The 26,063-nt window shown below is 35.9% G+C and overlaps 1 protein-coding gene across 14 annotated transcripts in view; it reads right to left on the reverse strand.

Moving 5' to 3' along the window:
• Window positions 1-26,063, reverse strand: part of ABCC9 (ATP binding cassette subfamily C member 9) — a 134,996-nt gene that overhangs the window by 48,667 nt on the left and 60,266 nt on the right. For 11 of the 14 annotated variants that reach the window (XM_081309842.1, XM_081309851.1, XM_081309849.1 and 8 more), the window contains 7 exons: window positions 23,105-23,210; window positions 14,728-14,766; window positions 13,120-13,221; window positions 11,349-11,433; window positions 10,010-10,090; window positions 2,493-2,630; window positions 2,235-2,360 (listed from right to left, as the gene is read on the reverse strand). In XM_081309842.1, the coding sequence (XP_081165968.1) occupies window positions 2,235-2,360; window positions 2,493-2,630; window positions 10,010-10,090; window positions 11,349-11,433; window positions 13,120-13,221; window positions 14,728-14,766; window positions 23,105-23,210 (677 nt within the window). The remainder of the gene's footprint in view (window positions 1-2,234; window positions 2,361-2,492; window positions 2,631-10,009; window positions 10,091-11,348; window positions 11,434-13,119; window positions 13,222-14,727; window positions 14,767-23,104; window positions 23,211-26,063) is intronic. The other 3 variants (XM_081309841.1, XM_081309843.1, XM_081309840.1) reach the window with 1 other exon arrangement.

The following is a 26,063-nucleotide window of genomic DNA, read 5'->3' on the forward strand; positions in this document are numbered from 1 at the left end:
ATGTTTGGATTAAATAAATACAGTTTTATTTGTCCAATAAATATTGACTGGATCCAGCCACGGTGAGGGTAGGGGAGAGCTAGTGAGGGACATCAAATATTGATTTTGGGCTGGGGTAATAGTGCAGTTGGTAGAGTCCCTGCCTCCCACGCACAAGGCCCTGGGTTCAATCCCCAGCACCACACACACACAAAAATGTTGATTTTACTTAATAACATCATGAAAATGATGGTCGATGTCATCTATGCTAGAAGTTTTAATATTTAAACCAGTTAGCAATGCTGTCCCCTTGCCTTTCTTTGTAGTTTTCATTACGACTATCTTTTAAACATTCCTTCTTATTTTACCCCTTGGCTGTTAAGCTGACAGTTCTTCCTCAAGCCCTGTGGTAGGAGGTTTTCCGTGTCCTTTGGTCTCATTTTCCTTCTGAACTTGCTTCACTTGTTCCGTGTCCAGGCCAGGCTTGCTCAGCTTATCACTTCTGCCATTTGGGATGGATGACTCTTTGTTGTGGGGCTGCTCTGCACACTGCAAAATGCTGAACAGTATTCCACCCACTAGATCCTAGTAGCAAAAATGTCTTCAGATGCTGCCAAGTGTCTCCTGGGAGGCAAAACTGGCCCTGGCTGATAGGTAAACACCCTGTACCACCATATACCAAGCTAAACAGAAAGCTGTGCCCACAAAACCTTCCCAAGGAACTGAAGTGGTCTTGTTCTCCAAATATGGTCTTTCTCTGGCTTCAGGTGCCTGCCTTTCATTATGTGGCAGTAATCTCCCTCCATGCCCAGATGGGGACTCTGGGCAGGTGCTTGGTTATTCTAGCTTCTCCTAGCTGCTATCCACCTCACAGCTGGATCTGTCGTGACCATACCCTCACTTGCTCCATAGCCCCACAGTTGATTTATACTCCTGTTATCTGTCTTTAATTACACAGTTATGCTATCTCAAGTGATCACTTCGTTCTAAATACAACTTAATGGACTTTCTTCCTGGCTTGCTTAACAGCATTACTATAATATCAAGCCAACAGCTCTCATTTTTTTTTTCCAGATCTTCTTTCCAAAGTAAACCATAAATTGTCCCACTCCTTAAGCTTACATCATATTCCTTTGTCCCTGGCATTTAGATCACTGAAAAAATGTCATTTGGAGCCATCCCCAGTATGTTTATAATCAAATTTCCCATAGCACAATTCCTAAGTGGTCACTTACCGACTGTACCCTGTAATGGATTTACACAATCTCACTTAAATCTCAAAACCCTGAGAAATAAGCACAGAAAATTTCAGTGGCTCTGTGATTTGTCCTATCTCATGTGTAAATTTTTATGTATCTTTTCTTCTTATTGTGGTTTGCTCTGGGCTCTTCAGCAAATCCACAAAGAAAGAGAAATATCCAAAATATGTCTGATTTTCTTCTCTTCCTCTCTATGGAAACATCATTTTTCTTTTCTTTCTAAAGTAATTCAGTTTAATTTCCTGATTTTAAAAAGAAATTTGCCGATACAAATATTTCATTTTGTAAAGTTCATTTCTGATCAGCAATACCAAGTTCTGGATTCATTCTAACCCAAACTCAAAAAGTAAAACATTTTGAAAATTTACAAATTTAATTTGCAATTTCTTCTCTTAACCTTAGTTGTACTCAATCTGGTTCCCACCTCTTTTATTGCTTCATTTAATGCTGTAGCATCGTAGTGCAATTAATTTGGATATGGGACCTGAGTTTAAATTTCACTGGTGTGACTTACACATGCTGTACAGATTTAGGAGGGTTACTTGATCTCTCTGAGCCTTGGTTTACTCATCTGTAAAAGTGAGATAATATTTTTCCATGTTTACTTCTCAGCGTTTTGTGAAATTTAAGTAAAATTGTGTTAAAATAAATATTTTGTGGACTGTAAAAAATTTTTGAGAGTAAAATTTTTAAAATTCATTTCCTTTTCATCACCTTCCCACATCTCTCAGCTCTCACCCACAGCTCACAGCTTTTCTTCCTTTCAAAATCATCTCGATTCAAATTTAAATGAAAACCTATCAAACCTGACAGTGCTTCATCCAAAAGATAGCATTAAAATTTTATGGGTTCAAAGTAGCCTGTTCATGAATGATAAAGACAATTATTTGGGATATGAGATGGGAACCATTATCAAGCATTAAATGTGATGCCACTTTAAAAGCAGTGTTAGTAATAATACAGTGCATTTCTCACTCTTCTCAAGTGAGCATTTACCTTTTCTAATTCTTGATCTTGCCGATTCATAAGTGTTTTCCAGTGCTCATAAAGCTCAACGTCTTTGGTCTGAATGTCTTTCAAAGTTCCTTCTCTTAGCACACTTCCATCTTTCATGGCTATAATCTAAGGAGAGTGCATATAAGCAGACACGGGAGGAAAAAAGCTTTAAGTGACCGCAGACATGGCTTTATTTCAGAAAGCATTTCTTCACATCTCTGTGACGTGTCTGTAATATAAATATGACGAGATTCTCACCCAGTCAGCATGTGTCAGGTATTGTAATTTGTGAGTCACGAGAACAAGTGTCCTTTTGTCATCTTGGAGAAATTTCAAAATCCCTTCCTGCATTAAGTGATCACTCAAGTGAATGTCCAGGGCAGAAAATGGGTCATCCTGCAATCAAGTAAATGGAGGAAGATGAACATTTTCTACACTCTTTATGTAACTCAGTTCCTCTCGAGAGTAGACATATAAATAACAAAGGATCAATTATCTCCAAAGCAAATTTATAAAAAAATAGACCTTGTATGACTTTAGTCAGAAAAAGATATTAACTTAGAAACGGGGCTTTCATTTTCTCTTTCACTTTAAAAGACACTTAAAAAGTCAGCAAGGATGTTCTAAGTGATTTGATATCTGATAGAATCTTCAAGTTAAAAAACCACATTACTCAGCAACCAACAACAATAGACCAAAGCAAAGACTGAAAAGATAATTGGAGCATCTGAGTTCTAGATAATTAAGATGGGCATAGAAAATGCTAATTGTACACAACTGGACTTAATGGGGTTGCTTTTATGACCAAATAAGGTGATATACATTAAATTCTTTGTACTAAGAGTATAATAAACACTAGACAAATGTCAGTCATTATTAGGTACAAAAGTAGTATGCTTAACACTGAATTAATGCCAATCATACGGGGAAGAGTTTTCATGCACTAAGTGATAAAGACATTTAAAAAATGATTTAGGAAATTATGGTTATTGACTTTAGTGATGACGTTACCTATGAATAACATTTTATTCCTATAATGTGATAGCATTGGATTGCATGGTTTCATTTGTTGAGGAATTTAAAAGAAGAAAATAAGAAATCACTGTAGAAAACTTTCTTCTTTTTTTTTTTTAAATCCAAGGTCATAACTTTTTTTTTTCTGAAGAAAAAGTTTTCTCAAAGCAATGAATTGCAAAGCAAAATGATCTGTATGGATGGATGATGGTGCAGAAATATATAATTAACGGTCAGAAGCACCAGTAATGGAAAGGGATGAAGGAAGCTGAGGGGTGGCTGAAGGAACAGAGCAGTACAAAATGAGAGAGGTTTCTGGTAAGGAACTGAGAAGAGTGATTGCAATCTTGTCTTCTTCATTGCCTCACACCTATTTCATTGCTGTAATAATATGCAAATTTCTACTTTGTCATGTGGTCCCAAGAAAATAGTGGTTGGATTTTCATTCTAATGCAGATAGGTTACCTATTTCAATATTTATAAATTATAATCCTGGAAAAATTTGGAAACAATTTGGCACCAGTATATTCTCTATATAGATAGATACTATTGGCTCATTATGTAGACAATACCAAATAAAAGCAATTTCTAATTAGATGGAAATTGATATTTGGAAGTTAGTATAAATTTATGTAGGGGCTGGGGTTGTGGCTCAGTGGTGGAGTACTGCGTGAGGCACTGGGTTAGAATCTCAGCACTGCATATAAATAAATAAAATAAAGGTCCATTGACAACTAAAAATATTTTTAAAAAGAATAAATGTATGCAGGTGGTCATTACTGGTAGTGACATAATCAGCTCAATAGTTTTTCAACTCTCCACCAATCTCTGCCTATACAGACAGAATATTTAATCAATGTGGCCTTATTAAAGTATTTAGGAGAAGCCTTATAAAAAGAAATAGGAGTAAAGCATTTAGATAAGGGGTGATTCAAAATTGATAATAGCCTTTTAAAAATCAGTCTATCTAGGGCTGTGGATATGGCTCATTGGTAGAGCATCTCTGGGTTTGATCCCCAGTACTGCAGACAGAAAAAAAAAAAATCAAATCTACTGGATATCATAGTTACGATGCTAGTTAAATGGGTGACATAACTAATGTCCACAAAAGGCTTTAATAGAAATACATTCAGCAACAGAAGTTGGACATAACTTTCCTATGTTCATATATGAATACACGACCAGTGAAACTCCACATCATGTACAACCACAATAATGAAATCCTAATTAGAATATGTATATTCCATGTATGTATAATATGTCTGAATATACTCTACTGTCATGTATATCTAAAAATAACAAATTAAAATATTATATGTAAAGAAATACACTTAGCAACAGAGAGATACCTGTAATTATTTGGTTGATTTAATCCATTTACATCATGGGCTATTGTGATAATGTGAGAGTTGAAGAAAATTGTCATTATAGCTGCACACACATACACATATATAATTTTACTTTCTTTGTACTTAAAAATGATAACGAAACAAAATTGACTTAAGGACAGTTATCTTGATCTGAAATTTATTTGTATGATACAGATCAGACCCTCTAGATATATCAGTTATCAATTATCTTCAGAATGTTCCAAGAAGTAGTATGTATAAAAGATTGAGTTGACTTTTTACTGCTCAGTGCATTGCTTTTTAAAATCATCTCAGACACTAGCTCCTCATCATTTAACTCCTAATTATGATGAAAACAAAATATATGAATTTTCTTATTGTTAGATTTTGGGTAAGTGATAGAATTCTACTGCTTAAATATATGGCTTTTCTTTTAACACAGCAGTCATAATGGAACTTCTGAATTACTTAAAAATGAAAATTCAGGCATCAGTACCAAGTGTTGCAGGGTAAGATATTTTCACAGCAGTATAAAATAGTTATCACTGTTTCAAGCTCAAACAATGCATTCATCTCCATCCACAACAATGCAGCAAGGTTTTGCTACTAAGATTTGTTTTACAGTAAATTACTGCTTTTAGGAAATCAGATAATCATCTTGGGGTAACTTGACTGCTTTTGAGACACATTTTAGCTTCTCATTAAAAAAAAAAACCCCTAGGAACCTTGTTGATGCAGGCCAAACTATAATTCTTTCTGAGAATTTCTCACATATCCTAAAAATAAGACATGAATTATAAATGAGTTTTTATAATTTAATTTGGTTTTCATAAAATTCTGGCTTTAAATGTTATAAGCTAGCAAGGGGTAATGAAAAATTCATTATTTCTAAATTAAAGGACCCTAAATTGTAGTTCTACACTGGGTAATGCTTCAAACTGTCATTTCACTAGTATAATGAATAAGAGATATATTATTATGCAAACAAATAATAATGAAGAGACTAGGGAGAAAGTACATCAGATCACTACAAAGAGCCAATAAAATAGTGTAGTGTGGTGGTACACACCTGAAATCCCAGTGGCTCAGGGGGCTGAGATAGGAGGATTGAGAGTTCAAAGCCAGCCTCAGCAAAAGAGAGGCACTAAGCAACTCAGTGAGCCCCTGTCTATAAATAAAATATAAAAATGGGATGGGGAATGTGGTTCAGGGATTGAGTGCCCCCGAGTTCAATCCTTGGTACCTCCACCCCACAAAAAAAGAGATTCAATAAAATATTGTAGTAAAAGTCTCTACAAATCATTTTAAGACTGTTTTTTTTTTAGTTTTACTTTCTATAAATAAAGCCACAGTGGATTAATATTGTGCTTATTCCTTCAATGCATCACAGTAAGAATTTTGTCTTCTGAGAATCATTTAAAAAGAAAGTGTGGTGATTAAGAGCACAAGGTATGACCTGAACAGAGAAGGAAATAAATAATAAGAGAGTGAAAAGAGAACCTAGAGAAGAGATCTTTGCCAGCTGATCCTCTGATAAGGGATTAATATCTAAAATATAAAAAGAATTCAAAAAGTCCAACAACAACAAAAAAACTAATAAACCAACTAAACAGACACTTTTCAAAAGAAGAAATAGAAATGGCCGACAAATATATAAAGAATCGTTCAACATCTTTAGCGATCAGGGAAATTCAAATCAAATCTACATTGAGATTTCATCTCACTCCTGTTAGAATGGCAGTCATCAAGAATACAAATAACAATAAATGCTGGTGAGGATGTGGGTGGGGGAAAAGGCACACTCATACATTCTTGGTGGGACTGCACATTAATATAATCACTCTGGAAAGCAATATGCAGATTCCTCAAAAGGCTCAGAATAGAACCACCATAGGACCTAAATACTCCACTCTTTATTAATGCTAAAGAACTAAAATCAGCATACTATAGGGATGCAGCCACATCAATGTTTAAAGCAGCACAAGTCACAATAACGATAAGTTATAAAACCAGCCCAGGTGCCCATCAACAGATAAATGAATTTAAAAATGTGGTATATATACACAATAGAGTTTTACTCAGCTATAAAGAAAAAATGAAATTTTCCTTTGCTGATAAATGGATAGAATTGGAGAACATTATGCTAAGTGAAATAAGCTAGACTCATACAGTCAAGGGTTGAATGTTTTCTCTCATATGTGAAATCTAGACCAAAATAAGGAAAAACAAAAGTGGGAGGTTCCCATGAAAACAGAAAGTAGATCAGTGGAGTAGAGGAAGGGGACTGAAGGGGAGCCTGGTGGGATAGGAAAAGGGAAGAACTTTGGAATTAACCTGACCAAACTTTTCTATGTACATATGTGAATATACCACAGGGACTTTTACCTCCATGAATATATAATTTAAAAAACTTTTAAAAAATGTACCATGAAATCAAGCCCCACCCCCAGATTTATATCCCTGCATCACTATTACCATTTGTGTGACCTTGGATACATGTTTCCCCAAAAGCCTTGTTATCATTACCAATACAGAGAAGTAACAATACTGACAACAAATAATAACCAAATCTAATGGGGTTATTGCATACATCAAGTGAGCTAATGTGTATCAAGTACTGAGGATCATACCCAGGTGATAGACAGTCATTAGTAATGACAGGTATCGCCTCTACTCCATGGCTTCATTGTGGAACATCTTGGCATTGTAGTCAAATGTAACCTTTTGCCCAACTTAATAAAAACTCAGGCTTGATGGATTGAGAAGCATATCTCAAGGTTGTCTGTATATTCATATCTTGGGGAGATACTTCCTTTAAAGAAAGCAAGGAAATTTGCTAAATGGCCAATTCTATGAATGTCCCATTCTTCATTTTCAAGAGTATTTTTAAAATGTTTTTTAATGATTATTTTTTAGGTGTAGTTAGACACAATCCTTTTACTTATTTATTTTTTATGTTGTGCTGAGGATTGAACCCAGGGCCTCACACGTGCTAGCAAGTGCTCTAAGGCTGAGCCACAACCCCAGCCCAAGAGTATTTTATTTTAATATATATATCTATATCTATATCTATATCTATATCTATATCTATATATATATATATATATATATACTTTTTATAAATATATTCTCTTCAGTATTCAATTAATATATTTAAGCAAAATATTTTTATGGATATGGATTTTTAAAAAATTTTTTATGAAATATATTAATTGATATACACAGCATATTTGCAGATGCCATAAGGTTTCAAAAATAACTAATAATCTAGATACATAATTCAGATGTTTCCATATGGCTTTGATGATGTGTTAAAGCTAACACGATGAAGTTTATTTAGAGAAAAATATAAAACTATTCAAATGATTATTTTACAAATAAGATCCTTAAAGAGAGAGTAATGACTTTATTGCCTTTGTTTCCTCTCACCCAGCATAGAAGATGAGACTGACTGATGGAAAAGAGAAAGGAGGAAGGGAAGAAGAGAGGGAATAGGTAAGTCTAGAAGAATGTAAATTAAGGCAAACTATGACAAGAATATTAAAATGTTGAACCATGGCTGCATGAAATTGTTACATTTGTTATTGCAAAAGCATAAAGAGAATCAATAAATGGAAAATATTCAGAAGCAAATTTAAATCACATTATAACTTTCCAATAATAAGAACTGTGTGTTTTGGGATAATGGTCCCTGTCGATGCCCATGTCCTACTTCTTAAAACCTGGGGCTACATTATAGATGTGATTAAGACGAAAGACCTTAAGATAGGGAGATTATCCAGATGAACCCAAACCAACTACAGGATTCCTTAAAGTAGAGAATTTTTCTGCATGGGGAGAGAGGGATATGTGAGTGGTCAGCAAGATACAATCATGCTGACTTTGAAACCAGAGGAAGGCAACTATGAGCCGAAGAATACAAGCGGCCTCTAGACACTACAAAAGCCAAGGAAACGAATTCTCTTCTAGAGCCTCCAGAAGGAACACAGACCTGCTGACACTTGGTTGGACTTCTACACTAAAGAACTGTAAGATGCTAGATTTGTGATATTTAAGTCATCCGTTGTAGTAATTAGTTATAGCATCACTAGGAAATATATATATACTGTCCAACAGGGAAAGGATGCCTTAAAGATAAGCAGTGTATCTTCAGAGTGATCAAGAAGCTGGTAAAGATGAATGCTAAAAGTATCCTGCAATGAATGTTTGGGAATCCAAAATAAATTAACCTTTTGACAACTTTAAGTTCAATAATTTGACAACTGATGTCAGTGTTATTAAATTTCAGGCAATAGAATGAACTGGGATATAAAATCATACCCAGAGGACCTTTTGATTTCCAAGTCTGTAATCCTCATATGGTACTGATCCCAAATTTTAAAAACTCATTTCCAATTGTGGGTCCAGCCATTATACAAAGGATGTACAACTACCTAGGTAGCTGCTAGATCCTGCTGTGGCATTTACTTATTTATTTATTTTAAATTTCAGAGACAGGTGTTTTTAGAGGTTTACTCTGAAATGAATATCCAGAGTGTCCCAATTCTTCAACTCTCTCAAGTAATGCAAATTCAGTGAGAAACCCCAAAGTCAATCTACATTTTGAATAGGTTCTAAAGATAAGATGGAATGAGGACTCTAAATAAGGTCTAAAACTCAGATTTATAAATGGTTAACAGTTGCCCAGAGAAGAAAGCAGGGAAGGATGTATTTACATACTCTACTTATCTCTAACATATATTCACTACCTATAAACTTGGTTATTTTACCTACTACCTCCTGGAGGAACAAAAATAGACCAAAACTATAATCAACATCATCACAAAGTTTTGAGAATCTGTGGATAGAGACAAACTATGAACCCAGGGTAATCATGAGAATCATCCACGGAGATTTTTAAAGACAGATTTTAGACTCTTCCTTTACTGCTGATGATTCAGGTAGAGCCAAGATTTCTATAGTTTGAGGCGGCATCAAAGACAATCTTACCTATAGCCTGAGTTGCATACCACTGGAATGCAGTACTGTGTTTAATCACTCTGTGCCCATCAAGGATACATTTTTTAGCCTTTCTTTCTTTGTCATTGAATATAAATGATAAGACGTGTGATTCTGCCCAGTGTATCTTATATCATTCAAATTCCCTCATTAATGATCCTCCTGGTCAAGAAACTCAGATAAACCCCACTTAGAGTACCACAGTCCTTGGACACCAAGCTGAATTCCCAAATCTCAACTCTCCATGTCAATCTTGCATTGATTTGTGCCATATGGATTTGGTTCACTTGTATGCTCTATGATTTCACAAGTTAAACCATTTTCTCTTAAGTTACTGGACTTTTCTTTGCAAAGACTCTCATTGGTTTAGAGGGGAAAATGAAATATAAATAAAAGATAGGACTATTTTCTTACCAAGAAGACAATGTTGGTGTTTTGATAGAGAGCTCGTGCCACACAGATTCTTTGCCTCTGCCCCCCACTCAGGTTGATGCCCTAGTGAAGAAACACCCATTTTTTTTCCATTAGTAAAAAAAGAAAAAAAAATCTGTTAGCAAAAAAATATCCTTAGAATACAAAAGCCTCTAAATATTTTAATTGTGGTTGCATTGGTAAGAAAAAATGAAAACTGCCTAGTGGTAAATGATTGAATTATTTCAAGATAGTTTTTGACTGTTATAATCCTCCTTTCACTCTTGACAGAGAGCTCTGCTGTACAGAAGCATTAATAACCAAAACACTTGGCAAGTGCCAAAGATTACAAGCCATTTCAAAATTTTTTCTAGTTTCCTGAGTTGTTTCTGTAGTTTATTTAATACATACCTCTTAAATTTGATATTATAAGTTATGTTAAACAGTACTATACATCAACATTCTTTCATAATTAAGTATTAATTATAAATATTTTAAAAACTTGCATTCATTTAGCAGTTAGTATGCACCAGGCTTGTATAAATGGCTTTACATTTCCTATGTCTTTTTTTTCCTTATAGCAATTTCAACATGTACGTCTTGTTCTCACATTACACATGTTGAAACGGAGGCTCAGAAAAGTTAAGTCAATCCTCTTAAATACTGTATTATACTGCAATAAAGAATAGTCATTAAGAATAAAGATGACAAAGTTACAATAATCCTGGCAGCACTCCTAACTTTGCACTTGGGCAAGTTCCTTAACTCTTCTCAGTCTTGGTTTTCTCAGCTGTAAAATGTAGAGAACATTAACACCCATAACACAGATTTGTTGTCGAAGTTGATAATGCATTTACCCAGCACTTGATACCTCTGAGGGTTAAAAACTTTTAGCCAATAATGTCACAAAGATTGCAGGTATAAACATTTTTCAGGAGGTCAAAATAGCATGACGTCAATGTAAAGTATGTTTACAGGAAGAAAAAAGAACACTTCAATAAGAATAAATAGATGTTGACAAGAGTGGAAGAAGCTGTCGGAAGCAATTTCAGTTTCCAAAGCAATGAGAGTAAACTCCAAGTAAGGAAAAACACATTTGGTCAAAGCAGGGATGTCTTTTACTTTCCTTGAGAATTCCCGAGTGGTTAGCACAACATTGTTTGGTTACTTAATAAATACTTAAGGGACAGTGGCATCAAAGGACTCCTGTCCTCACATTTTGGAATTTGTCAGTAGGACAACAAGCAATTCCTAAGCTCTCAAAGTTCATTATGCTCCACTAAGAAACAAAAGGCTTTTCTAGAAATTTGTCCATTGATTAAACAAACTATACATAGCTTACCCTCTCTCCAATTTCAGTTTGGTCTCCAAAGGGTAATAAGTCAATATCTGGCTGAAGAGAACAGGCATCCGTGACAGCTTTGTACCTTTGGGGGAAATGGTTTTGAATTTTTAACCATTTTTAATACATTGCCCATAAACAAAAAAAGCCATAATAAACCATTTACTGAACAATTTAATATATACTAGCCTCTAGGCACGGTTTGTGGATACAAAGATAAATAGGCACAGGTTCCTATTCTTCTCATCACAAAAATAATAGCAATGGAATTAATAATGCGTATGTTAAATAGTTAGATTTAGTCATCCCACAATATGTACATATTTTGAGATTTCATGTTGTACATGACAAGCACATATAACTCTGCTAATTTAAAAAAAATGTTCAAAGCTAGAGTACAGAGCAGAAGACTGATACAAAAACTTAATAAAATGTGCCTTGTGAAGTACAATTAGTGGAGGTGGGTCCTTATCATTCCTAGAATATAAGGAAGAAACGACTAACCGCTTTTAGAAGATACAGGAAGTAACACTTAAACAATATCCAGAAAGGTGAGCAGTAATCCTCCAGGAAGACAATGTGGTGAAGGAAGATCAAGGGATTTCATAAGGTAAAAAGGTTACGGATACACACTAGGGACAACAGGAGGGTCACTGTGGCTAGAGCTGAGGCTGCAAGTGGGTGTCCATGCGTTTGTCATGTACACTGAAGGGAGCAGAAGTAGAAAGCGAGGAGGATTGATAGATAGCACTCAAGCTGATTTGAGGCTGCAACAGGGAAGCGGATGAGTTGGAAGTGTAGGAGAGCCTGGGAGTTGGAGATGGTTGGGGAAACATGGATCGTTTTGTTTTCTTAGTCCCGAGTCTTAAAATATTCAGGTCATTCTTGGTTATTCCATCTTCCATGTCTCCTCGTGTTTGTCTATTCTTACTCTAGAATGTTTTTTCTCAACCATCCATTCTTTCACATTTCTTTTATCACCCCTAAATTCAGGTGCCACGCTGCATGCCTGGGTGATTATTCCCACTAATTTTGAAATGTTTCCTTGCTTCCAGTTCAGAATACATCTGCATCTGTCTATATGGATATCCACTCTGTCATGTTTTACTTCCAGATTAAACATCATATTCACCTTGCTATCCCCCTACCTAAAGCTTACAGAGCCTCCCCAGAATACACACAATGATAGCCACTTAGCTTTTATGTCCTCCAGGAGCAAATCTCAGCCTTCGGAATCCCCATCTGTCTGCCTTATTCCCAGGCCCTCAGAAGACCCATGTAATGTGCTCTTCCACTGCCTGCCTTTTCCTTCCTTCCCCTTATCTTCAGACACACCCACCTTCACCTCTGAAGGTGGCTCAGTAAAGGGTTATATGTTCCAGGGAATATGTTTGAGAGATAGAATATTCTGGCTGCTCCTGTCACTAGATTCTCATCCCAAACCCTTCTGTCCATCGTTAACTCCCCTTCTGCACCTTACCGGGATTTTCCCTTCACTGTTATTTGCTTCCATAACCTAAGCAAGTCCCCTATCCGACACACACTTAATATCTTTATTTAGTCTTGGTGTATTAACTGTTCTTGATCAGGTTCTAGGATTGGTTGGAACTTCCAAAGAGGATGTTCTTAAAAGAACTGATTCAAAAGACTTTGGTGGGAATGGAAGTGGGGCAAGCAGTCCCAAACAAGAAGGTTCTAGAAACCATGGATCAAATGCATGGATTAGAAATAATTGTTCTTTCAGTTCTAAATTGTACACATGCAAAATTACCTCTGTTTGTTGAAAGGACTTCCAAAGGTAATATTTTCTTCTACTGTAGCATTTAATAACCAAGGCTTTTGTGCTGCATAAGCTACAGAATACCTGTTCCTACTGGAAAATGGAAAAGAAAAATAAAACACTGAAATTATGCAAGGTGCAAAGATTTTAGCATAACTAAGAAAAAGAAAAGTTGACCAAACATCTCAGACCCAGAAATGGGAAATTTTTATAAGAGAAAATTTCAAAGACCACCAATCTTATGAAGATATGATTAAATAAGCCACCTAAATTAAAGGGATTATAATTTAACCAAATTGTCATCTAATGTATAAAAATTGACTGTACTATGCTGATGAAGTGTTTTAAGGAGTGAACTACTAATTGAAATTGTCTTTTCTAAGATGCTTATAATTTTTAAATAATTAAAAGATTAATAACAATTCATTCTCCAAAAGCCACAGATATTTTAATTTACGTTAGAAGTACTTTATAGAACTGTGAATTTTATATGTAGACCTTTAAAAAGGCATTAATTAATGTTATAATTATAGTATGTATTTGTTGCTTAATTACACTAACATATTTTAAGGTAATAGGTTATATATAATAAAGAATAATAGATTGAAGAGCCCATTTCAGCATTGAAATTATACATTTTAAAAGTACATATTTCAAAACATATTGAAATAGTTTATTTTAAAAAATAACTTCCTCCTCTCCTTTCCATTTTTTTTGCTTGAAAATTGTACCAGATGTCTATACATCAGACTTTAATTTGCAATAATTAGGAAAATACATATGAGCTAAAGATAAAGAGGATGGTGGGACGAGTTGGGGAAGGGATCAGATCAGCTTACAAGTCAGACTTCCACAGTTAGTTCATGATCTGTAAGTACTAATGAAGGAATTAAAGTTAAAGGAGAGTAAGGTTAAAAAAGAGACATTACAAATGCTCAGTGATCATCATGGACCATTTTAGGATTAGAAGACATGATAATGCATGGTATGCTAGCCGTCTTTCAGACGATTATATATACAGTGAAACAGCGGTTCCCAAACTCTGACATGTCAGCCACCCTTTCCCCTGGTCTTCAAGGTATGTTTTAGTTTTTGTTTTATTTTGTTTTTTTCCTGGATGGGGATTAAACCCAGAGTCTCAAGCATGCTAAGCCTGTACTTCAGCACTGAGCTCAGCCCTGAGCTTCCTGGGGCTTTTTTAGTTTGTTTTTTTAAGTAGATACAGCACTTGCTCAACATCTCTACTTTTAGGCAGACCTTATCATTGTTTGACTCCCACAGTCAACATATGCATTAATTCCCACATTTTTATTTTATGAACTCTCAAACCTAATTTAACAAGGACAGTTTGAGTTTTAGCCAAAGTGGACATCATGTGGCTCACTGAGATGAAAACAAGGCCACAAGGAGCCATTTTGTTTCATCAGTGAATTCTTTTAGTAGCCTGTAAGGTTGGGAACCACTGCTGTTGCAAATATGCTGGCACATTAAAAGAACTGTATGTCATCAGAATGAACAATAACGAGGAGTAAGGGATTAAAGTAAAGACCAAGGAAGGAAGTTATTCTTATTAAACTCAGGTTAAAATAGAAATAATACCTTCTGGTTGCTTCAAAAGAAGGCTCAGATTCATTTACACTGCAAGTATGGCAAACAATGTTCATTAATTATGAAGTATAAATACAGAATGAATATGTGTACATATCAGGCAAGGGATAAAATAAACATTGGAAATATTAAACAGCTTACAGACAAACCAGATTTAAAACAACAACAACAACAACAACAACAAAACTTCTTCTTTTATGTCTTCTTCAGCTAGGAAAAAAACTATTTAATAAGTTTCTAAAACATAGATAACAATGTTATCCTTTGTAAAAATTCTGGTGCATACAATTCCAACTCTGTTATAATTAGTTGTGGAAATTTGGGTAATCTCTGTAGAATAAAGGGTTCTAGTTTCATAAGGACTCTACATTTCCAGCATTCCCCTACTTTTAAATTTTGAATTTAATCTGTTTAAATTTATAAGTAACTACCTTAAGGCATGAATAGAAGAAATATTTTGGGGGTTTAACCATAGAAGATACAAAAAAACACAGCTGGCTCACAGAAGCTTGTAAGAAAAACAGACATATATGGTATGTCTTACTACAATATCTGAATATCATAATTATATGATTTATGTAAAAAGTCAGGTCGGATTAATTGCATTTAGTTATACCTATGAGGAAAAAATTTATTTGTTTTATTATCCTAATTTTAATAACAGATTCTGTTGAGTTGTATCATTCTGAAGGATATGAATTTAATAATCACACATATGTTTAAGCCTATAGGAACTACAAAAATAAATCCTATTTGTGGAAAATCTCATATGCTTTATGTGATGAAAATTTACCTAATGGCATTATGTAGTGATATTTGGTTTAGAATTTTTAAGGACTATTTTCCCTATTGCATACTGCTAATGACATCTTGGTATAGATGATGGAGACAGGAAGAAACTATCTCAGACTAAAAATTCCTATCAATAATGATTATTCCGTTTTTCAGGTTATCCATAAAAAAATCAAGTAATGAAATACTCAATTCCCTAGCAATATTTTCCACAGAATATGCTTTAGAGACAAAGACATTTAGATTTTATTTTTTAAAAAGCTATAAAAAGCCAAAAAATGACCTCAATAGTTTTAGCTAATCTGAAGAAGAGAGAGAAGTAAGGAGGAAGAGCAGGCGTGTAACAGAAATTAATGGGTTGGTTTGCATATTGATTAACCAGGTAGAAAGGCTCATCCCACATTTGAAAATGTCATCCCAGGCTGGAGACATGGATTTGAAAGTCATGAACTTACTCAATAATGACTGATTAAAGTCCAGCTATTTTCAATACTAATTAAAATATTTATTAATCTCCACCTAGTATAGAGAATACTAGAAATACAGTGGGCTAGGAGGATCCATTCCTTCTTTCTTGCTATTTCACTTTTGGGGGGAAGTCCAACTCCCTCCAAACACTAAGGAAGAAACACTAAGATAGGTGAGGTACAGGGCGGTACTGGATCACAGATACCCAAGCCACTTCTGACTAATCAGGGTAAATAGCAGAACTAATGGCAGAGGAATAATTAAGAGTGGGTTAGATGAATAAAAGATCCATAGTACTTTAGGCTCAAGAAAATACATATTGGATGGCCATCAGGTTTCCTGCTCAGACAAGGAACGGATATAAATTCAGCATGGCTAAAATGTGTGTTTAAGTCAAGAAAAGGAATTAATAAACTTAAAAAGTTAAGCAAGCCAGATAATGAATGTGCTTTTAAACCATTTTACAAGACTTGAGCTTTTCCTCAGAGCAACAGTAAATCACTGGAAAGGCTTAATCAGGAGAGAGAGAGAGAAAGGTTCTGTTGAGAGACATTACTCCCATTGCGGAAGGTAACAAGTGAATTGGAGGGAATAAGACTGGAGGTGATGCAGAGACCACTGGAGGCTGTCAGGGTAATGAGGATAAGAAGGCAGTGCCCCTAATCAGAGCAATGGAGGGAGGGAGACCACATTGAGAAAGCTAGCATTGCGACTGATTGGAGGGAGAGACTGAAGAAGAACAAGGAGTCAAGAGAAAAAAGAGAAAGTATCCATGGTGGTAAGAGAAGGTGATAGAGCAGCATTTAACTTGTTCAGTGCCTAAGAAACAACCAAATGACCACGGCCAGGAAGCAGAATTTCAAACTCAAGAAAGAGATCTGAGAGACAAATGAAAAACTTTGGAGTGATTTTTCTTTCACAATATATATCTTGGATACTAAAACTTTGGATTCCATCCTTTATTAGTAAAAAGCTCATGTAACGGCTCTTGTTTCATAAGAGAATAAAAGATCAGGAGCAGAGAGTGAAAACTAAAATCAGAGGAAGTGTGTGTACCCAGTATGTGCAGAAGTAGAAAAGGATAAATACTGAATCCTGAAAAATGTCACTGCTCATCAAAATGGCTAATCAAGAGAAATCTGGAGAAGAAATCAAGAGGAGTAGCAAAATTTTAAGAGGTAAATTGGACTGTAAATTTTATTGGAAACTAAGCAAGGAGACCTTTTGAGAAGAAAGGTATTGGTAATGATGTCAGTGGCCAGAGGTCAAGGAAGATAATGGCTAGAAAGGTTTCAATGAGCTATATGCCAAGATGCCATTGATGGCTTGGATAAGAGTATTTTTATTGGAGTAGTAGAAGTAGAAACAGATTGCAGTGGACTAAAGTGAAAATAGAAAATGAAGAATTGGATATGATGTTGCTTTATCTACCAAAGGAAAGGAATGGAGGGTAGCTGCAGTAGGCTTTGGGTCAAAATTAAAAAGATAGATGGTAGATAGGTAGATAGATGACAGATAGATAGATAGATAGATAGATAGATAGATAGATAGATAGATAGATAATAGATGCAAGAGTCTTCTTAGCTACAAACAGAAATGGGGTAAAAGCTAGAAACTGGACCATGTATGAAGCAGATAAGGAAAGAAAGACAGCAAGCTGTCAGAATCTAGTAAGGAGACCACATTACATTTTAATAATTTCAATCAGGAGCAGAAAGACCAGAAAATGAAGTATTTTCAAGTCCTGGGAGGATAAAAGAAGACTTTGCTAAGGAAATAAACACCCGACTTGACAATAGAAGAAAGAAGGAGGCTGGAATATGTGCTTTGAAGGGACTACCCTCAGTTCATGCCCCTGGAGCATAGTGTCAAGGGTGGGTGGAATGAATGGCAGAATAGCAGCTGTAAAAGTTAAACAGGGTCCAGGTCATGAAAGGTGTTTGGGACATTTCCCATATTCTTTTCTCTGTCAGTCAATACAAGATTATAAGCTAGAGGGAAGTAGTTAGAGTTTCATGTCAGAAAGGTAAATCTGCCAACAGTGTGCAGAAAAATTAAGAAGCCAGTAGAGTGAGCAGTCCACATTAAGTGGTATGTACCTGAACTAGGGAAACTAAAATAGACACAGAAATGTAAGGATGGGCATCAGAAAATTGGAAGAATGAAGATAGTAATTGGCTAGATTTTGAGGGTGATGGAAAGTGGAGTCTAGGTTGATGCATCGAGCTCTGACTTAGGCCCCCACCAACTGATTTTAGGGGATAAGGATATAGCCTAATCAGGAAACAGGAGGAGAAGCAGGATTTGGAGATATGAGGGATAGAATTTCAGTTTGTAGGTATTGAATTTGCAGCTTGTATAAGCCTTTTTGGAGAGCTATTGGGTCTTCAGAAGTAAGATGGTCTCAAAATGTATAGTAGGTATTATTAGTACTTAGAGAATATCAGAATCAAAGTCATAATTTAAAGGATAATTGAAGGAGTTCCTATTGTCTATAGTAGACTCAGAAAAGCAGTCAAAAGGATGGAAGGAGAATTAGAGTATTCTTCCACTTCTTTCATCACAACTTTTATTGCAGCTCCCAACTTTCTTACTCATTGATTTTGATTTACAGTTAAAATGCAAGGTCAAATGGTCATTAATTTATTCACCTCCCCCTAAGAAATTCCTTCTTGGCCCTATTCAGTTAGGTCACCCATTTTGTTTTTATAAAATCTTGTACTTCTCCTTCTTGGTATTTATATAAAAGAATAATTAAATATATATTTTTTTCTTATTTTCTCATGGTCTTCTCTGGCAAATAATAAATTTCCATGAAAATAGGGGCCTGGCTATCCTTATCCACTTATTTGTCCTCTAACAACTAATATCATGTAATAGATATACAATAAATATTTTTGGTAAGTGAATAAATGAAAGTGTCATGGAAATCAAGAAATGAATTGGTTTCCAGGAGTCGTGAGTGGTGAAGTGTCAGAAGCTATGAAGAAGTTTAGTAGGTTTGAGAACTAACAAGTGGGACCCAGCCCTTATGCAGGCATTGGTGAGAACTTTGTCCAGATGGCCACTCACAGAATGAAAGAAAAGAAAGAAGATGAGTGTGGTAGACTGCTCTTTTGAAAAGAGAAATGTTTCAGTTGCTTGAAAGACAGGCAAAGCCATTTTTTAATAGAGGATAATGGAATGTGAAGATCAAGAAGTAAAGATAAAAGTGATAATTAAAGTAGTCAGTTCTTAAAAAGGCAAGAGAGCACATAGGAGATCTTCATTTCTGAGAACTTTCCTCTAAAGTTCTGTGTATATTTTTCTTTGAGGATAAAAGTAAAATGTGATATACATCTACTACTTTTTAGAGGAAGAAAGAGAAGGTAGATATAGATACATTTCTAAGAATTCATCTTTCATGAGCAAATTAAAAATTATCCTATTCTCTCACATTTTCCATGAGTAACATTACAGTCTTTTACTTCTGGAGATCACCTATTTATTTCTACCCTCTCACAAGACAATATGTTAATCAAAATCCATGTGGAAGGTTATTTTTTCCCCTTCCAAAACAAAGAAATAGAGTCAGCTCTGAATTCCAAAGTTGGACCTTATTTGGTAACATGAAAATCAGTTGTTCCATGTCTAGACTCATCTTCCACCATAGTGGAGTAGTGAACAGCGCCAAAGGCAATAAGAGTCAGCAAAGGTGCCAAATGGAAAATCTCCTTCTGGAAAATAAGATTTCACTTCTGAATGCCTCTCCATGTAGAATTTGTTTGTGTTTTCTTCTAAAAGTTAAAGTTAAAGTTGGTTTACTAGCAACTTCCAAGTATTATGGTTGATACATTATGGAATGGAAAGTGACTTTTTCAAGCTTACTTAAGTCAGGAACAGTATTTGGAAGAAGGAAAGCTAGATGTTGACAAAAACATGACTCAATATATTATTGAATTATTATTCCTTCATGCCAGCCAAAGTCACACAAAGAAGAATAACTCTTTAATTCATCTGTCTTCAAATGCTGAATCACTGTTATAAAGCAGATTGCACCAAGGTGCTAAAAGATAGAACATCAGGACAGATGGGTCTTGAATAGAACGGCTGGTGGCATGGATGAGAAGGAAAAGAAAACAAACATAAACATCAGCTATTTCTCACATGATTATTACACATTCTGGTTTCTCTCACTGGAACCATCCATCAGATAAGGAATGTTAGTCCTATGTCCAAAAATATTAGGTATGAAAGTATATCATGACACTCAGGAAATGAAAGCTTCATTCAGGTAGAACACTTGCTTTTCAACAAATGTAAAGCACACCCAGATGCAAGAATGATGTGCAAACTGGCATTCCAGCAATGTTAAAGAATATTTTAGTTCCTCTCTCCTCCCTCTCATCTTTCTCCTCTGGGTCTACAACACGTCAGACTGGGCCAAGTTATCTAAGAAGCATCTAAGAATGTCTTGGTGTACCAGGTTCTACCCATGTAAATGGGTCCTATATGAACAGCAGTGCCTTCTCTCCTGCCAATGTAAATATTTCTCACTGCAATAGGTCAGAGAACTTTGCTGGAGTTTGCTGATGTCATTCTATAAAGACACAATTAAAAATAAAACTTATGCAATCAGAGATATGTGAAATGGTGAAAGAAGAACTATTTAGTTAATTGCTTCACTTGATTTTGTGTTAAGCTTTTAAAAAATCTAAATCATCAACTTGTCAATACTGATGACTTCTAAATTAGTTGTATATTAATACTAATTAATATTTATATGCCCTTGCTTATTGAACTGGACATATTTTTTTTTCTAGAATTAAAAGAGTAATCACAAATAAGTCTTTAAAACAAAGTTAGGATCCTCTGAACATTCCTGATATAAAAACATGTTTTATCATATCCCTCACTCCTTCCCATGTGCCCTCTAAACCCTCAAAAAGCACTTACAAAATAAACTGTGGTGATATTTTCAATTTTTAAGTTAATTGACACATGAAATCTGGTTTTGAATGATTTTTTAGGAATATTGAGAACATTAAACATTAAATAATTTTTATTGACTTTTTAAAAAATTACTATGGGAGAGATTTCTTTCGTAGTTCTTTACAAAAAGAGAAAATTCTTAATCTTTATTGAGTATATTTTTATTTCATCTTTTCTTCTTTGCTTCATTCCATGAAGCTCAAATGAATGTGTAGTTCACATTTTTTAAATTATACAAAACTCCAGTTCACACATTTCTATTAACTTATCAGATGATGATGATGATGATGATGATGATGATGATGATTTGGTGTGGGGGATTGCACCAAGGGCCTTGTGCATGTGAGGCAAACACTCTACAAACTGAGCTATATCCACAGCTCTCAGATTATTATTTAAACCTTGTTTTCCTTCTTGATTTCTTTACCTTTATTTTGTTCGATGTCTTTTAAATTAAAAAATATATAATCTTTAAAAAATGAGGTAGGAAATAAACGGCACATAAGCTTAAGAAAGCAAAAAAAAAAAACTAGATTGCATAAAATATTTTCCATATCCTCATGTCATCTGTTTATTCATTAATAAAGTAATGATAACAAGGGGAGTCAATTTGGTCTAATTGGCACTGGGGCCTGGAAATAAAAGTAACACTGGAGACCTGATTATGAGAACTTCATAGAGCTATGAAAATGTGACCTCAAGCATTTTCTGTCACACAATACAATTTAATCTGGTAGGGTTTGTTCCTCATCCAAGAAGGGAGATGACAGTGGCAGGGCAAACACCTCTGAGGGCCTGAATTTAGTGATTGACAGGAAACTGCCATGAAGCAAACTGAGGCAGCAATTACTTACTGAGCTCTCTGCTGAACATACTGTAAACGGTTTCACTGCTACAATCTTGTAGATTTATACAATAGGGATACAATGTCCACTCGACGTTTCTCAGCCTCTTTCTTTCGTCAAAGTCACTGAAAATCAACTTTACAGTTCTACACTGATTCCAGGGCAAATTTTACATCTATGCATTTCTTTCTTTAATTCTTTAGTCTTTAAAATGGAATCTGTTCTAAATAGGCTTATAAATCATCTGTACTCCTTGAGGGATGTCTGCATATGCAAACAGCAGACTAAGTCACAATAGGACTCATGATAGTAGGTACAAAATGACATCTAAGAATACTTGTAGGTTAGGAGCAAAATTTTACAACTTCAGCACAACTGACTTTTGGGGCAAGATAATTCCTTGCTGTGGGGACTTCCCTGTATATTGTAGGATGTTTAGCAGCATCTCTGATGCGTACTAGCTAAACAACAGCAGCCCAATTTCCCAGTTTAACAACCCAGCATGTCTCCAAATACTGCCAAATATCCCTGGAGGCAAATTACACCTGATTTAGAGTGAATAGCAGAGAGTCTGATTTCTTAAATAAGCTATAACCAGTTTCTACATATAGGAAGTCTACCATGTAGGCCAAAGTAAATAAATATGATTTAGTTTTTAAAAAATTAAAATTACTCAATTCTATGTTATTATGGTTCTAAATAATTTTATATTACCATGATGTTCTTTGAAGACCCAAAACTAACCATTTCAATAGTGAGATCAGTATCTCAGTTTTTACCTTTTTAGAGTTGCACAACATACCCATCTGACCTATACATCTCTAACCAGATGCTTTTGGTGTCTACATTAAGCATGAGGAGAAATTTCTGATTCATAGCCTCTTATGAAGATTTTGAGAAACATCATTTAATATTTCTTCTCTAACTATCGAATCACTCAAGTTTTGTTTGCAAAGCTTTATAAATAATGCAAGTTTCCCATAACTTATTTTATTATAAAATAAAATTTTAAGTTTTTTTAGTACTACCTATTTATTTACCTTAAAAAGGTCTTTTTTATCCCCAACCTTACTGTTATCTCTACAACATACTAGTTTATACCATTATAAACCTCTATAATAATCATTTTAAAACTTTTTCTTTATGACATTTAAGGTTTCCACTAATTTTTTTTAGAAACTGTGCTTATTTGTAAGGGGTTCTCACACTCATAACATGGGGTCTATTACTCTAAGTCTTTCCCTTGAAAGATTATCAGATATATAACAGAAACCACTGAAAAATACACATACTTGCTCCAGTGCACTTTCCCTTCCAACGCCTGCATCTCACCAAGGATGGCGAGGAGGAGAGAGGACTTCCCACATCCTACTTGACCCACAATCATGGTTAACTGACCTAGAGAGACAAAACGAAGGATAATAAAGAAGATGGAAAGTAACTTTCAGCAAAATAAATTAAGACACATTTAGAAATGATGGCCCCCAAGAGGAGAGACAACTTAATCTAGGAGACAAACCTGACAGCAGAAATTAGAAATCCACTGACTATTATCAGATGCCATCATTCGTTGTAAGAGTCGGCAAACACATTTCAAAAGGGATTTGTAATTTATTAAAAAATAAAAACTCAGCTAACTGGGAAAAAACACATTTATAAAAACACATTTATGAAGGGCCTAGTCTGGTTTTTAGCAATAAGGTCATCTAAATAGCTCCTTTCTTGATGTATCTGTCTTTGTTGAAAAGGAAAGAAAAATTAAAATATGTAGGTCTTAACTTATTATCTTAAAATGAAGAATTGCTGACTGACCCCCGGGCTGAGTTCGGGATTGCAGACGGGGAAGGAAGCGGTACAGCCCCATCCCCCACAAGGGACACTCCACTAAGGCAACCAGTGGCCACCATCTTGGAGAGCTGAAGTATCCACTGCCACTCTCAGACAGATTGTAACAACAAAACAGGTGTGTGTCACTCAGTTCAGCCCCCATACATAGGGGGATTTCGCATAAAATCTCTCCTAGACTTTCAGGGGGAGGGAGTATCACAGTGAGCCTGCATAAAGACTAAGGGAAAACTAGAGGCACCTGACCTTCAACCCCCCCTCCCATCAGCAGCCAAAACAAAACCTGTCTAGCCAGCGCTGGGGGAGGGGCAAGCAGAAAAAATCAAAACCATAGAGTGCCGGGGATCCCAAAAGCCAACGGTGTGACCCCGGAGATCCAGGCTGTCTGATTCGCGCGGCCTGCCCCGCGGCTACAGAAGGCGTGGCGCCGCAGAGAAGGGATTAACTAGTAAGCAGGGAGATAAGTGGCTGCGACACGGTGGTATCCCACCAGCCAAGCCCGCACTGACCCCCGGGCTGAGTTCGGGATTGCAGACGGGGAAGGAAGCGGTACAGTCCCATCCCCCACAAGGGACACTCCACTAAGGCAACCAGCGGCCACCATCTTGGAGAGCTGAAGTATCCACCGCCACTCTCCGACAGATTGCAACAACAAAACAGGAGAAACCAAGACTAGCAGGAGAAACCAGGAGACTAGAGGCAAGGCCCTCGCGACTGGGCAGCTGTAAACTGCAGGCCCGCTGGCGACAGTTCACCCACTGCCCGCATAACTGGGCGGTAGGAGAACGCCCACCCGCTGGCGACTGATCACCTGCCCACGGCCTGTGATACTGGGTGGCTGGAGACTGCCCGCCTGCCGCGACCGGGAGCTGAAACCAAACAGAGACAGTCCAGTCACACCCCCCCCCCCCGTTAGGGCACCCCGGCAAGGAGCCTGGGGCCCGTCATAGCAGAGTAGTGACGTCACTGGAGCTCGGACGACGGAATTCCTTCCCAGCAGAATCCACGTTAGCAGGCATAGTTTAACAACACAAAGGAGAGACATCAGAGTAATACAGAAACAAAACAAATCTATAGAAGAGAGCAGAAACACGACAATCAAAAAGAGCGGGAAAGTAACGTGGACAACATGAGAAAACAAGGGAAAAAAGGATTACAAACAATGCAAGACAACTCAATTCTACAGGAGGACATAGAAACATCAGAAACAGGGATGGGGAAAGAACTCAAGGCATACCTAACTCGAATGGAAAGGAATATTAGAGAAGACATGAGACAGCAAGTCCAAGAAATAAAAGTATATTTTGAAAATGAATTAAACAAACAAATTCAAATGTCAAAGAACGAGCTCTACCAGGAGATAGAGATCTTAAAAAAAAATCAAACAATAATCCTAGAATTGCAGGAAACTATAAACCAAATTAAAAACTCAAACGAGAATATTACAAATAGACTTGATCAAGTAGAAGTCAGAACATCAGATAATGAAGACAAGGTTCATCAACTTGAAAAGAATATAGTCAACACAGAAAAGATGATTAAATCCCACGAGCAATCTATTCAAGAGATATGGGATGTCATAAAAAAACCAAATCTGAGAGTCATAGGGATAGAAGAAGGCACAGAGATTCAAACCAAAGGAATGGACAGCATATTAAATGAAATAATTCTAGAAAACTTCCCAGAGATGAAAGATGGAATGGATTGCCAAATCCTGGAAGCCTACAGGACCCCAAACATTCAAAACCATAATAGACCAACTCCAAGACATATAATTATGAAGATAGCCAACGTACAGAACAAGGAGAGAATATTAAAAGCTACGAGAGAAAAGAGGCAGATTACATTCAGGGGTAAACCAATTAGGTTAACGACCGATTTCTCATCACAAACTTTGAAAGTGAGAAGATCCTGGAATAATGTATTTCAAACGCTGAAAAATAATGGATTCCAACCAAGAATACTATATCCAGCAAAATTGAGCTTCAAATTTGACAATGAAATTAAAATATTTCACGATAAACAAAAGCTAAAAGAATTTGCAGCAAGAAAACCAGCTCTGCAAAGCATTTTGAACAAAACACTACAAGAAGAGGAATTGAAAAATAGTGCCCAAAACTAACAGCAGGAGGTATCTCAGTAAAGGGGGAGGAAAATAACCAAAAAGCAAAACTAGCCAAACTAAAATAAATAAATAAAGAAGCATGACTGGAAGTACAAATCATATCTCAATTGTAACCTTAAATGTTAATGGCCTAAACTCACCAATCAAGAGACATAGGCTAGTAACCTGGATCAAAAAAACAAATCCAACAATATGCTGCCTTCAGGAGACTCATATGATAGGAAAAGACATACACAGGCTGAATGTAAAAGGTTGGGAAAAATCATACCACTCACATGGCC

Source organism: Spermophilus citellus, assembly GCF_964194105.1.
Source record: "Spermophilus citellus genome assembly, chromosome: 10".
NCBI classification, from domain to species: domain Eukaryota; kingdom Metazoa; phylum Chordata; class Mammalia; order Rodentia; family Sciuridae; genus Spermophilus; species Spermophilus citellus.